The sequence below is a fragment of the Ischnura elegans genome, chromosome 12 (assembly GCF_921293095.1).
Source record: "Ischnura elegans chromosome 12, ioIscEleg1.1, whole genome shotgun sequence".
Taxonomy (NCBI): domain Eukaryota; kingdom Metazoa; phylum Arthropoda; class Insecta; order Odonata; family Coenagrionidae; genus Ischnura; species Ischnura elegans.
The window spans coordinates 50,310,904-50,323,821 of NC_060257.1; the positions used below are offsets into that span (position 1 = coordinate 50,310,904).

The 12,918-nt window shown below is 37.3% G+C and overlaps 2 protein-coding genes across 2 annotated transcripts in view; one reads left to right on the forward strand and one right to left on the reverse strand.

The window, feature by feature from the left end:
* LOC124168767 (alkaline ceramidase) overlaps positions 1 to 12,918 on the reverse strand; it is an 84,050-nt gene that overhangs the window by 66,090 nt on the left and 5,042 nt on the right. The window lies entirely within an intron of this gene.
* Positions 1 to 12,918, forward strand: part of LOC124168766 (mitochondrial uncoupling protein 2-like) — an 81,922-nt gene that overhangs the window by 62,998 nt on the left and 6,006 nt on the right. Inside the window, exon 5 of the mRNA XM_046547052.1 lies at positions 12,039 to 12,154. Coding sequence (XP_046403008.1) covers positions 12,039 to 12,154 — 116 coding nt within the window. The remainder of the gene's footprint in view (positions 1 to 12,038; positions 12,155 to 12,918) is intronic.

Genomic DNA, 12,918 nt, shown 5'->3' on the forward strand with positions numbered 1-12,918 from the left:
TTTGGCCCGAAATATATCGTTGAAAAATTAGCACAGCATAGAATAGACATCGATGCTAAATATATGTATTTTTTTAGTAGGGGTTACCGATATGTTAGCGCCAGTATTTAAGTTTAAAGAACATACTTCCGGTTTTCTGCAGAGCGAGCAGCCATTATGCGGCGGAGGTAGTGGCAACGTTGCAAATATACGGAGGTTAAATATGAAGAGCGATATTGCACCCGCGACCGCTGCATAATTCCAGTGAATTGGATTTTTCGGAGTCATTTTTGTACGTATTCATTAAACGAATATTCAGTTCATCTCGAAACGTGCTACACACCGAAATATGAAATTTATCAGTGCTGGTTGTTAAAGTAATTCCTATATGCGACTACATTTTATTAAACATGCGAATAATCATGACCGGAATTCAATACATCCCTTGAAATTGTCGGCGTATCGCTTCAAAAGCGAAAATGATATAATATAATGAGACTTGCGATAGTTTATCTGTTCTTCTGAATACTACTTCAAATTGTTTTACTTTTATATCGAAAAATATGCATCGTTTTCAACTTGTAGAAAATACTCATTTAAATAGAAGTTCTAAGCGTAAAGTAGAAAATCTAGCGCATTATGTATTTAATCATCAGTTTAATTGATATTAAATGTCTAGAATAAGGTGTACAGGTAAATGAATGTACCACGAGACAAGCATATTGCCGTTGGGTACCAACTATGTAGTATTTGGAAATACAACTTCGCGAACGTACTAATTAATCGAATATTCACCCATGTAATTCTTCGAAAGTATAAAATAAAATAGACAAGAGTACTTCCTTTTTCACTGACCAAACAATTTACTTTGATACGTTTTCCAAAGGTCCAATTAGCATAATTTGAAAAAACAACGGTAAATACATTTACCTATTCATGAAGTCATTGCAGGAGGATAAAAATTAGGATGCATTCCTGAACAATCGATGGCAGCTGACATAAGTGAGTCCGTAGAAGTTGCAATGCCAGCCTTCCAAATTTACTGAAACTTCGGCACTAGGAACAAGTATTATTTAATTATCCTGATACTAATGATTCGAATTACATTTGGGTTATAACTGACACATTAGTTTCTAATTTTTACTAATCAACTCCTTATTAATAGTATGGATGAGGCTATTGAATGGAAAATCTACAAAGAAATAAACATTAAAGAGCTTTGTGTCAGTCATTCGACAGGGACTTTAATCTTCATAAATCAAGACATAAACATTGATTATTTAAACAATGATGGACACTTTATGTTGGGAAATATTGCAAACATTTCTTAAGAAATTAAAAATGCACGTAAACGATTCGGTATCCTTCAACAGATGCACTCGTTGAAATCGCTTCGATGGAATTGATGGATTCACTTTCGGCCACATTTCGTTTCCTCAAATAATCCTCTTACCTTTATCTTCAGACACAAATTTGCCTTTAAATCGGCATAATGACGCCATCACTTCAGCCCAAAGGTATATTTAATAACTTAAGGCTAAGTAAAAGGGATAATAAAACGAGTAATATTGTCACAATGCAACGTAACTCTACGAGGTAACGTAAACAAACAAAGGTGCTCAACCGGTGTGAAACTACGATATGTTGGCTGCGTTGTCAAGTTGGTGGTCAGCAATTATAAATAAACCATTTTTCTAAATTAGGTTGAAATTAACAGAGCAAAAGGTCTTATTAGTTAAGTTCATTTTATTCATCACAAATGATGTAGTTATAAAGCTTTACTGTATTTCCAGAGAAAGTACTTAAATTCCTCCGATACCTATGAGTCAATATAACAGCCATTCTTCATATCACTAGATTATTCCATTTTAAGTAAAATTCATGCATTGCACAGCTATTTTGATTGATTTAGCATTACTTTTAATTTTTATGAATGACTAATTTAGCAATTTTAACTCGTTGTTATCGAGTTTATCTAACTAATGAAAGCAGTATTTCGAAGCGCAGGTTCCTCCTTAAAACTGGCTAAGGTCGGAAAGTTTTCTTCGTTTGATAAGGTATTAATAAACCTTTTTTAAGCCAAGCGCTACCATTCAGCAAGGTACTCAGCTATCCGCTAGCATCCTGCGTCCTATCAGCGCTCAGAGCCTCGATCAAGGTCACTTCACAAGGAGAGAGGGGGAACCAGAAATGCGTCGCACGGACTTTCCTACTTACGCGTCGCGTTTTTGCGCGCTTGAAATTTTTCACTTTTCATTTAATCGCGAAAAATAGATATCGTCATTTAAAAATCTAAAAGCGCGAAATACATACTCCAGGAGTAATAATCTTTCGATTTAGGCAATTAAAAAAAAATAATAAGAAACCACCCTATTGTGTTAATTGTGTTGAGCGCATGTGTGTCATATTTTATACAACTGAAATATGTGTGATAAAAAAAAATTGGGCGCAGATGGGGTAAATACGAGCATATAAGTTTCACATAGACACTAAACGCAGGGAAAACTTTGAATATTCGCTGACAATCTTTACTCGACGGAAATAATTGGTTTTAAAATGTCGCACCACCATTTAAAAAATTACAAATGTGAACGCAAGCTCTACAAAAGATAGTATGTTCTAACATCCACGTCAACAGTGATAAACTAGTCACAAATGAGCGTTTCCTATCCCTTCCTTCGCATTCACATGAGAGTACCCAGAATCGAGATGAGGGGGTGGGGGCAAAAATAGCTGTGTTCGTTCAAGTTGTAACTTCTTTGCGCAGAAAAGGTTAACTAAACCAAAATTTTAAAGAAATTATGACACCACTTTATTAGTTTTTATAATTATTTGCTTGAAAAATAATGATTTTTATTTTAGTTCCAAAGCTTATACTATTATCATTTTTCTTCAAAAGGATATTTTGTTCATAAATTTTGTTTTGAACTAAATTTATTTTCGCTTCTAGGGGGGGGGGGGCGATTTCCCCCCTCCCCCCCCCCTCCCGTGGGTACGCCCATGCTGCATTCCACACTTATAATTTCTTCCCGACCACAGTTTCCACAACACATAGTAAAGGGACAATAAATACCTACACCTATAGAATACAAACATTGCATTAATTCGAATAGGGTGGTTTCCTATAATTTTTTTTTTGCTTTAATAGAAAGATTATTACTCCTGGAGTACGTATTTCACGCTTTTAGATTTTTAAATGACAACATCTATTTTTCGCGATTAAGTGAAAAGTGAAAATTTTCAAGCGCGCGAAAACGCAACGCTTAAGTATGAATGACGGGAAATATCTCCGTGCGTCGTATTTCTGGTTCCCCCTCCCGCCCGGTGAGGTGACCTTGAGGCGAGGCTTAGCGCTGATACGTCGCAGGATGCTAGCGGATAGCTGAGTACCTTGCTGCAAGGTAGCGCTTGGCTTAAAAAAGGTTTATTAATACCTTATCAAACGAAGAAAACTTTCCGAACTTAGCCAGTTTTAATAGGTGATTATTAAGACATGTTTCCCTGAGCTCTGTGCCTCATGCATGCATTGGTAACCTCAGACGATGCATAACTCCTATCCTCTCGTGTAGAAACTAGGTCCCTGTGACGTCATGCGGAGTGGAATCGCATTGGCGCCAATCTGGCCTTTTTCAAATGAGGATAAAATTTGACCCTTGCCATTCGTCAAAACCGGTATTTCAAAAACCAAATAATTTGTGTATTATGAATACACTAATGGTGGGTAACGAATCGCAATCAATGCCTTTCGTTTTCTTTGATGAAGGAAACTACCCTATTAATACAATTAAAAAATGAAATTGAACCATATAACTCAATTTTCAACTCTCCCTGAAAATCACGACGACATCAGCTCCGATGTTAGAAGCTAGACCAATAACTCAAGGTGTATTAAATGTACGCAAAAACCAAAGTCCATAATACAAGTACTCTAAATGAAATATCAGTTATGATGCAACAACAGACTAACAACCGTCATACAAAGAGACTGCAAAAAAAAAAGGTCGGTTAGTAGTGAAAGAATATTCCGAGGCCGACTAAAGCGTAAAAATGCCAAACCACAGACACAGCTGAAGGTTGGCTGGCGTGGTAATGATACGTTTCACCCGATGCAATTTACTCGGGGCTTTTGAAATGGTCAAATCAACACATTCATGTCCAGAGATTTCTAGCTCATTTCACCGATATTTTCCACTTCTTAAGGACACTACAGCCTCATTTTATCTACATTTTCTGCAGGTGTTAGCATAAGTCTTCACAGCCTCAGAAATTTTGTAGTTACAAGGGTAATTATAAATTCGAACTCGGAAGATCCGGAATCGAATACCGGTCAAGTTTAATGACTTGTCCTCCGCGGAATTTCTGCACTTCGTGCTAGTCACGGTTGGCCCCGCAAGGGTACGCTGGCTAGTCAGCGCTTACTTCCTTGAATTAGAATTATAATTTGTTCACTAAATTGGGTACTCATAATGAATACCTGGAGACCGACCGTCGCGAAAAAAGTATAGATAAGCTTACTATATTTACTTCCGAGAACATTTAACCCATCAGCATATAATATGTCATCCCATTATTTACTCCAACTGACACTTCCACAAGGAATTCAGAATAAAAATAAAAGGTCGAACCAGATTTTTTTACGTAAACAAGTAGACATTTCTTCCGTGACAAAACGACGCATATAAGATACCAAATGTTAAGAATTTCCTATTTAGTCAAAATAAAAATAAAACAATAATGAAATTATGATATTGAAAATTAGTAAACCAATTCATAATTCTCTAAGCTGTCTAGTTCAACTAATTTAGTTTAACCAGACAGCTTATAAGTAGAGAATGAATACGTACTCTTTTGGAGAATGATTTGCAAATGATATTATTTATCCTTTCAATAGTTGCATTTAAAAGTTACCTAAAATAATCGATTTATGAGACGTTCCAATATCCATAAACAAAATGAGAAAATCCCAACGACTGAGATTCGGAAACACGACGACGAAAATATGGAATATTACGCATATAATTTTCACCCTTTAGATATCGCGAATTTTTATTTTATCTCGCATAGGGTGGCATGAGAAACGATAAAACCGCCAAATGCCCCTACCACACGAGGTCGGCGGGTGACTGTGAACCGATTGCTCATCCATGAAAAAGACTCTGAGAGAGCTCTGTTTCACGACCACTGAAATACGCACTCAATTAGGTGTGACGCATTTAAAGTTGACAATTTTCGCTAGAACTACGCAATTATCCAAAAAAAATAGCAGGTTTCTATGAAGAACTTAATGATGATTGCAAAATTGGTGACGAAATGTTTAGACTGGTCTTCAAAGATGTGCACCTCACTGAAAAGAGGTATTAATTCAAAACTAACATGGGGCAGGGCTGCCTGGAGAGAGGGAATTGTTGAGAAAAATGGTAGGAATGGTGGAAACAATATTTTGAGGGTATGTGAAAAAAAGCGAAACGCTGACGAAATCTTAAAATGATTACCCGCAGAAGTTTATTTATACATATACCACAATATTTCATTATAAATGAATGCTAAGCGTTAAATCTTGTGCCGTCTCCCCGAACCATAAAGGACTTAAATAAACACTACTCCCAACTTCGTTAGAGCACTTCACTTTTATGTGTAAACGGCTGGCGTCCTAACACCCCCTCTCACACGCCTTTTAGGCGGCTTGCGGGTTATTATGTATTATTAGATGTAGATGATTAGACACAATCAAATCTAGTCCTCGTAATAAGCCATTCAGGTTTGCAACTGGGTCGATGACGATATGTCTACTGACGTTTTGTCATTGACCCGATGGAAAACCCGAATATCTGTCTACGATGTAATATATCTCGAGAACACATAGGACAGGCTATAAAGATGTAAAAGAGAAGAAAGTCGTCGCTATGAAAACGCTAGCGGATAGGAGGACGAATGGATATCTGCGTCAAACCAATCTTAGGATTGTTGACTTACTATAATAAGCATTATTTTCACGAACAGTTGACACAAATATATCCCCAAACCTTTAATTATCCCCACGAAAATTAAAATATATATTCGTAGAAAAATATATCATGGAGAATTCATCTTCCAGATGACCGATATTACTATGGCTTACCCATAAATACAGATATTAATGAATGCATTTACATTCTGGCCGGGAAGATTCGCTCGGAGATATCTTAGCTCGAGCTGAGGAGAAAGAATTGAGGAGTCAAATTCGACGAGTACATCCATGAATTAAGCTGGTGTTAACACTCATACTCGAATGCCTACAGGTAATCCACGGTGCTAAGTGTTCACCGTATAGTAACAAGTGCCCCTGGCAGGACGACCTGGGATTATATGACGGCCTATGTCCTGACGACCAATGCGTCTCAAGTGGTGTGAGCTAAGACCGCACTCCAATTTCTCTCATTAGAGTCATCTGTTTACATTTCTGAAGAGGCTTTAAGTTGGTGATCAAACACAACCATCCTAGCACTAGGTGTCACGATATCTTATTGGCTCTTGTCATAAAACTTCGGAGCTGATTAATCCGTCACTTGGATTTTGAAGTCGGAAAGTGTATCATATTTAAAGTCCTACCTAATTCCAGAGATTGGTCGAGTACCATAAATCGGAACACATTTAATTGCAGTTATTCTTTGGCAATTCTTTTATGTTAACAAACCACCACTTCATTTTTTTATAAGAAATTATAACGTAATATTTTATTTTTCAGCAATCAATAGCCCGTGATTTATTTCCTTTCTCTAGTTTATTCTAATTTTTTATACTACTTCAATACCTTCTATTGCAATTTTGCTTTTCTGCGAAGCAATAGCAATTTCTGAAAGGGGATCAAATGCGATGATGTATTTATTCCGAACTCAACAGTCTATTACTACTAGTTCTAGATTTTGTCCAATGTGTTTGGTACATAGAATATTTTCTACATCAGCGTTTCGCCATATTTTGGCGTAATCGCACTCAGGCTTCATTATATTTATCCCGAAGACCTGATAACTTAGTTCCCTCTAGAACTATAAATATTAAAACCATCTTTAAATGGGAAATTCCCTACAAAAAAGCTCCTCATTTTTGTGAAACGAATAAGCAGTCACACAATAATATTTTACAAGTTCGATTTTTAACTCGTAGATAGCAAGTGTCTATATTTTTATATTTCTGCCGATTGAAATTTTTATTTAATAATATATACCGTGATATTATTCTGCTAACTCCTACCTTAACCTTTAGTCATGTCCCTGACACCGAATTTCAACTGAGAGCTGCGCAAAGTTGCTTCCTAATGGGCCGCCGTAACTTGGAAATGTGAAATGAGACCAAGTTCATTTAAAAAATAATTTAAAAGATAGAATAGATATTAAATTAAAGTAACTATTTGTTCAGTCAAGAATAAGAACCTATCCTAAAGTATGGTTAGAAAAATGAGACTATGGTCGCTATTTGATATATAACCCATCATAAAACTACGTTTCATCTCCGCATATAACGGTTACGACGGAAATGGAAAGTGATCAATTCAAAAGAGAATAACAAAAATTATCACGGATATTTATTGGGCGATACTACGATGACGCAGTGACAGAATATATTACGGCTTTTTTTTTAAGATGACAACTTTCAAACCCAAAGTCCGTAACTAGTTCAAGGCGCAATAAAAAGGGAGCCATAATGTGTTCCCATTCGACGCGCAGTTAAAATTTCGGGGTGAAATTTGACGCTTAAATAAGTCTCTCTTATCGCTGAGGTCACATTAATATTTTACAGACGGCTGCATAACCAATGCGTCGTATAGTCCGTATCAAAATATTATCTCGCAAGGCAGGGGCTACGCTGGGAATAGGGTGGTTTCCTTCATCAAAGAAAACGAAAGGCATTGATTGCGATTGTTTACCCACCATTAGTGTATTCATAATATACAAATTATTCGCTTTTAGAAATACCAGTTTAGACGAATGGCAAGGGTCAATTTTATTCTCATTTGAAAAAGGTCAGATTGGCGCCCATGTAATTCCACTCCACGTGACGTCACAGGGACTTAGTTTCTATACGAGTAGATAGGAGTGTTACATCGTCTGAGATTACCAATGCATGCATGAGGCACAGAGCTCAGGGAAACATCTCTTAATAATCATCTATTAAAACTGGCTAAGGTCGGAAAGTTTTCTTCGTTTGATAAGGTATTAATAATCCTTATTTAAGCCAAGCGCTACCAGCTAGCAGGGTATTCAGTTACCTGCTAGCATCCTGCGTCGTATTAGCGCTCAAAGCCTCGCCCCAAGGTCACCTCACTTGCGGCAGCGGGAATCAGAACGACGTCACATGGAGATTTCCCGGCATTCATACTTAGCCGTCGCGTTTTCGCGCGCTTGAAAATTTTCACTTTTCATTAAATCGCGAAAAATAGACATCATCATTTAAAAATCTAAAAGCGTGTAATACGTACTCCAGGAGTAATAATCTTTCGATTTAGGCAATAAAAAAATAATAGGAAACCACCCTATTAAGGCTAGGAGGGGTTTTAGGCGCAACTAATAAATCTACATCTACATCTACATAATACCCCGCAAGCCGCCTAAAAGGCGTGTGGCAGGGGGTGTTAGGACACCAGCCGTTTACAGCTATTAAAAAAAAAAAAAAAAAAGTAGTGCTCTAACGAGGTTGGGACAAACGTTTATTAAAGTCCTTTATTGTTCGGGGGAAAAACGAATTCTTATATCTATCCGTTCGGCTAAAAATCTCTCTTAATTTATCGCTTCTGTCGGACCTGGAAATATAGTGTGGCTCTAAGATTATGTTCTCTGTGTCGCTCTTAAATATATCCATTCTTAATTGTTCAAGCAATCTAAGCCTAGCGCGCAGCCTCCGAGTCTCCAACGGCTCCCAGCCTAATTCGCTTAACATCTGGGTAACACTGTCAGTACGCCCGTAGCGGTTTTTGACGAAACGCGCAGCCTTCCTTTGTATCTTATTCAGCTCGCGGATTAAGTCTTTCTGCACTGGATCCCATACACTCGCTGCATATTCAAGGTGCGGTCGGACGAGAGCGAAATAGCACCTTTCTTTTACTTTCTCATCCGAAAATCTTCCCACAATACGCTTGACGAATCCTAATTTCTTCAGGGCTATGCCGCAAATATTCTTTATATGAGTTCCCCACGTGAGGTTCGAGGTTATCGTAACTCCCAGGTACTTCACTTCGTCTGTTGCCTTTATGTTAATGCCATCCACTGCATAAACATTGTTAGTGTTGGACGAATTCCGCAAAAAATGTACCGCCATGCATTTGCTCAGATTAAGTTCGAGTCCCCACTCTTGACTCCAAAAATGAACGTTGTTTAGGTCAGATGATAGAATTTCATAGTCAGAGTGATCACTAATTTCGCGATAGATGACAGCGTCGTCAGCAAATAAACGTATTTTACTGCTAATGCGGGAGCACAGATCGTTAATGTATATAATGAACAACAGGGGGCCGATTACGCTTCCTTGTGGAACACCTGATGTAACTTTTACAACATCAGAGCTAATTCCGTCAAGAACTACTTTTTGTTTACGATCTCTGAGGAAGTCGCGTATCCAGTTTACAACTGTTTCGTTTAATCCGCATGACTGTAATTTGTATAAAAGTTTGTTGTGAGGTACAGTGTCGAAAACTTTCTTAAAATCTAGAAATAGTGCGTCAACTTGTCTTTTCGATTCACCAGATTTTATAACGTCGTGAAGAAAGAGCGCGAGCTGTGTTTCGCAGGATCTATTTTTTCGGAATCCGTGCTGACAGTCATGGAGGAAGTTACGTCTGTCCAAGAAAGTCATGATATTACTAACAACGATATGTTCAAGTATCTTGCCTATAATTGATGTTAGGGAAATTGGAATACTGGGAGGTCTGGAGGGTATGGAATACTACATAGGGGAAGTTAGATTTGGGTGCCCTCCCCCAGAAATGTTTTTAGATAAATGGTGAGTTTTACGGCTTTCGGAGGGAGATTTTCTTAATATTTACACCATTCTATAAGTAATATTAATACAATAAAGTTAAATGAATTATACTTTAAAAAATTCTCTTCAGCTCTGGGGGGGGGGGGGGAGGGTTATCCCCAAAAACCCCTCCCTCGCTGCGCCACTGTCGCAAGGTAACCCTCATTTAAGATTTTCATTCCATTACTTTTATCCGCCACGAAAATATTTTCAAACTTAATGCCGATTCATGCCTTTTCGTCGTCACGAAAAGTAGGTAAATCATTATTTTTTAAATAGCCTTCTAAATAGATTTCGCCTCAAGCGAGTTCTCCGCAACGATTAAAATTCAAGCACAATCGCATTCAACGTATTTGAATTAAAAATGTACTCTACTTAGTATTTTAAAACATAAAATTTACATAGTTTTATTTTATCTTCGGAAAAATTTTAAGTACGGGTTTCATTGCTGACTTTCAAGTCAAAAGCAAGGTCTATTAGAGGGAAAACAAACAAGAAAACCTCTCTCTAAAAAGTCATTTTTATTCAGAACGGAATGATTTCTTCACTCATCCCCACTTAAAATTACCATCTATTCGGCGGCCGACCATGTTGAAAAGAGCAAACCTTTTGAAACTGAAGAGGAAATTTGGGGATTTCTCTTAAGTTAATTATAATTAACTTAATTAAGTTGTTTTTAATATAATTTTCACCATAATTTTGGGTGGTTGAAATAAGTCGGACAATAAATATACCCGAAATATTTTCCAAGTTCCAGCACAATTAAATCCGAAAAAAACCTAAAATAAAAAAACAAGCAAAATATAGTTAGGCTAATGTAAATGGTCCCATTTACTGATAAAAAATTATAGGCGAACAAATCTTATTTTTATCAGCAACAGGGGTGCCGACTTACGAAAAATATTGGGGGGGCCCAAACAGGGGACCTTGCCCCGGTAAATTTTATAAGTAGTGAATTTTAAGGTTTTTGAGCCCTTTAGAAGAGTCACATGATCAACATTAGAACCCTGATCACTCGAATCTCGATATCTGGACACGGGGAAGATTGACAAGCCTGAAAAATATTTTCCTCACATCTGTAACGAATTTTGGGGGGGCTCGGGCCCCCTCAGGCCCCATGGTGTCGGCGCCACTGATCAGCAATGCATAACTACCACCTACAAAAAAATCAGCTGAATAAATTATAGAATTTATAGAGAGTAGCTTGCATTACTTGAAGATAAACTATGTCCATTTGACATCAACCAGTGAAGAGATTTAAAAATAGACAGATATACCTATATCTGATATATATTCATTTGGTTCACCTAAAGGCTGTGAAAGGAAGGCCTTGGGGACCTACCAGATGGCCCTCAATTTAGAATTCCAATTTCATTCCAAGATCAGGCCCGGAACTAGGAGGTTACCAGGGGGGGGAGGGCAACGATCAGTTTTCCGCCACCCCTCCCCTTATCCCCCCCTCGCTCCCTCCCTCACAACTAAAATTTAATACATCTCTCAGCTATTTTTTTGAGATGCAGTAGTTGTAATTACACCCTATGTTTTTTATCATGAAGTTTTACTAACATAATTGTTTACTAATTTATAAATTAATAATTGATGTGAAATAATTTAATTAGAAAAATTAAATAACTTTTAAAATAAACTTTTCAAAAGATCATAAGCTTTCCCAGCGAACACAATATATTGATGAAATCTTCTTGGGTTTGGCACTGAGTAATTTTGTTTCAGGCAATGTTTCCATGATAGACTCGGTCATCGTCATCAGGGCTAAGACTGACATGACTGACATGCCAAACCGTGAATATTTCATCAAACTTTTCAAATTTAGCCACCCCGGGCAAGTGTCCCTTCTGCCCTGCCCTATTTCCAGACATGTTCATGATAGCCAAAAATTCTCCTGTCCTTCACCATAATTCTCCCTTAAAAATAGGGAAATTTTGAGCTTTACAGTGATGATTGTATTTAAAGAGACATCCTTTTTAACAACATCATTTACATTAAAAGTATAATTTAATTAAAAACTTTTTGCTTTCCAGTTTTATGTGAAGCATATCGTTTACTTATAGGAGCTTGTATAACGGACTCTCAGCTGGTCTTCAAAGGCAGATGTGCTTTGCGTCTGTGCGCCTTGGCCTTTATGACTCAGTGAAAGAGATGTATGCAAGGATCCTAATGCCAGAGGGTTGGTTAATTTTCCTTCTTCTGAAAAACCCTACATGTTAATGTCACTGCATGATTTCTTGAACACATTTGTTAAGGCTTGAGTGAGAAAAAGTCTTTGTTTTCTCCTTTTGGCTTTTCACTTAAAGTGACTGAGCTAGCCAGGCATGTAGCAAGACATTTGCTTTCGGGGAGCTTTGGTGTAATTAAGGTTGCCTATACTAGTATTTTACTTTCAATCCACACATTGGAAACACCTATATTTCATTAGATCAGCTACATATTTTGTTTACATTATGATGAAAGTAAAATTCATTGCTTGTTACTGACAGACTTAATGAAATGTTACTATATTAAAAAATGGAGAGTTAGAAGATAGGTGCACCCCTGGGATGGTGGTGCCCTCTGTAGATGTGTCACGGGTGGTAGCCACAACGGGAAAAATTTGGGGAGCTAGTGGGGGAAAGGGCTGAGGCCCACAAAGTCCCCCTAGCAACATGCCTGGAGTAAGCCACTTAATTATTGATAAATAATCTACACATTTCTTTAAACATGCACAAGAGCTAAGCCATAACTAATGTGTTCAAGTATCTTGTCTCATATTCATGTTATCATACATTCCCCATAATCCCAATTAAAATTAGAACTTGACCATTCATAAATTGATTTCACATTTAGCACAATTTAATATTAAATGAAGCAATTCAATAGCAACCTAAAAGCTCCATTGTAAAACTACATATGTCCTCTGACTCATGTTGGCTCAGTACTGCTAAAATAACAAAT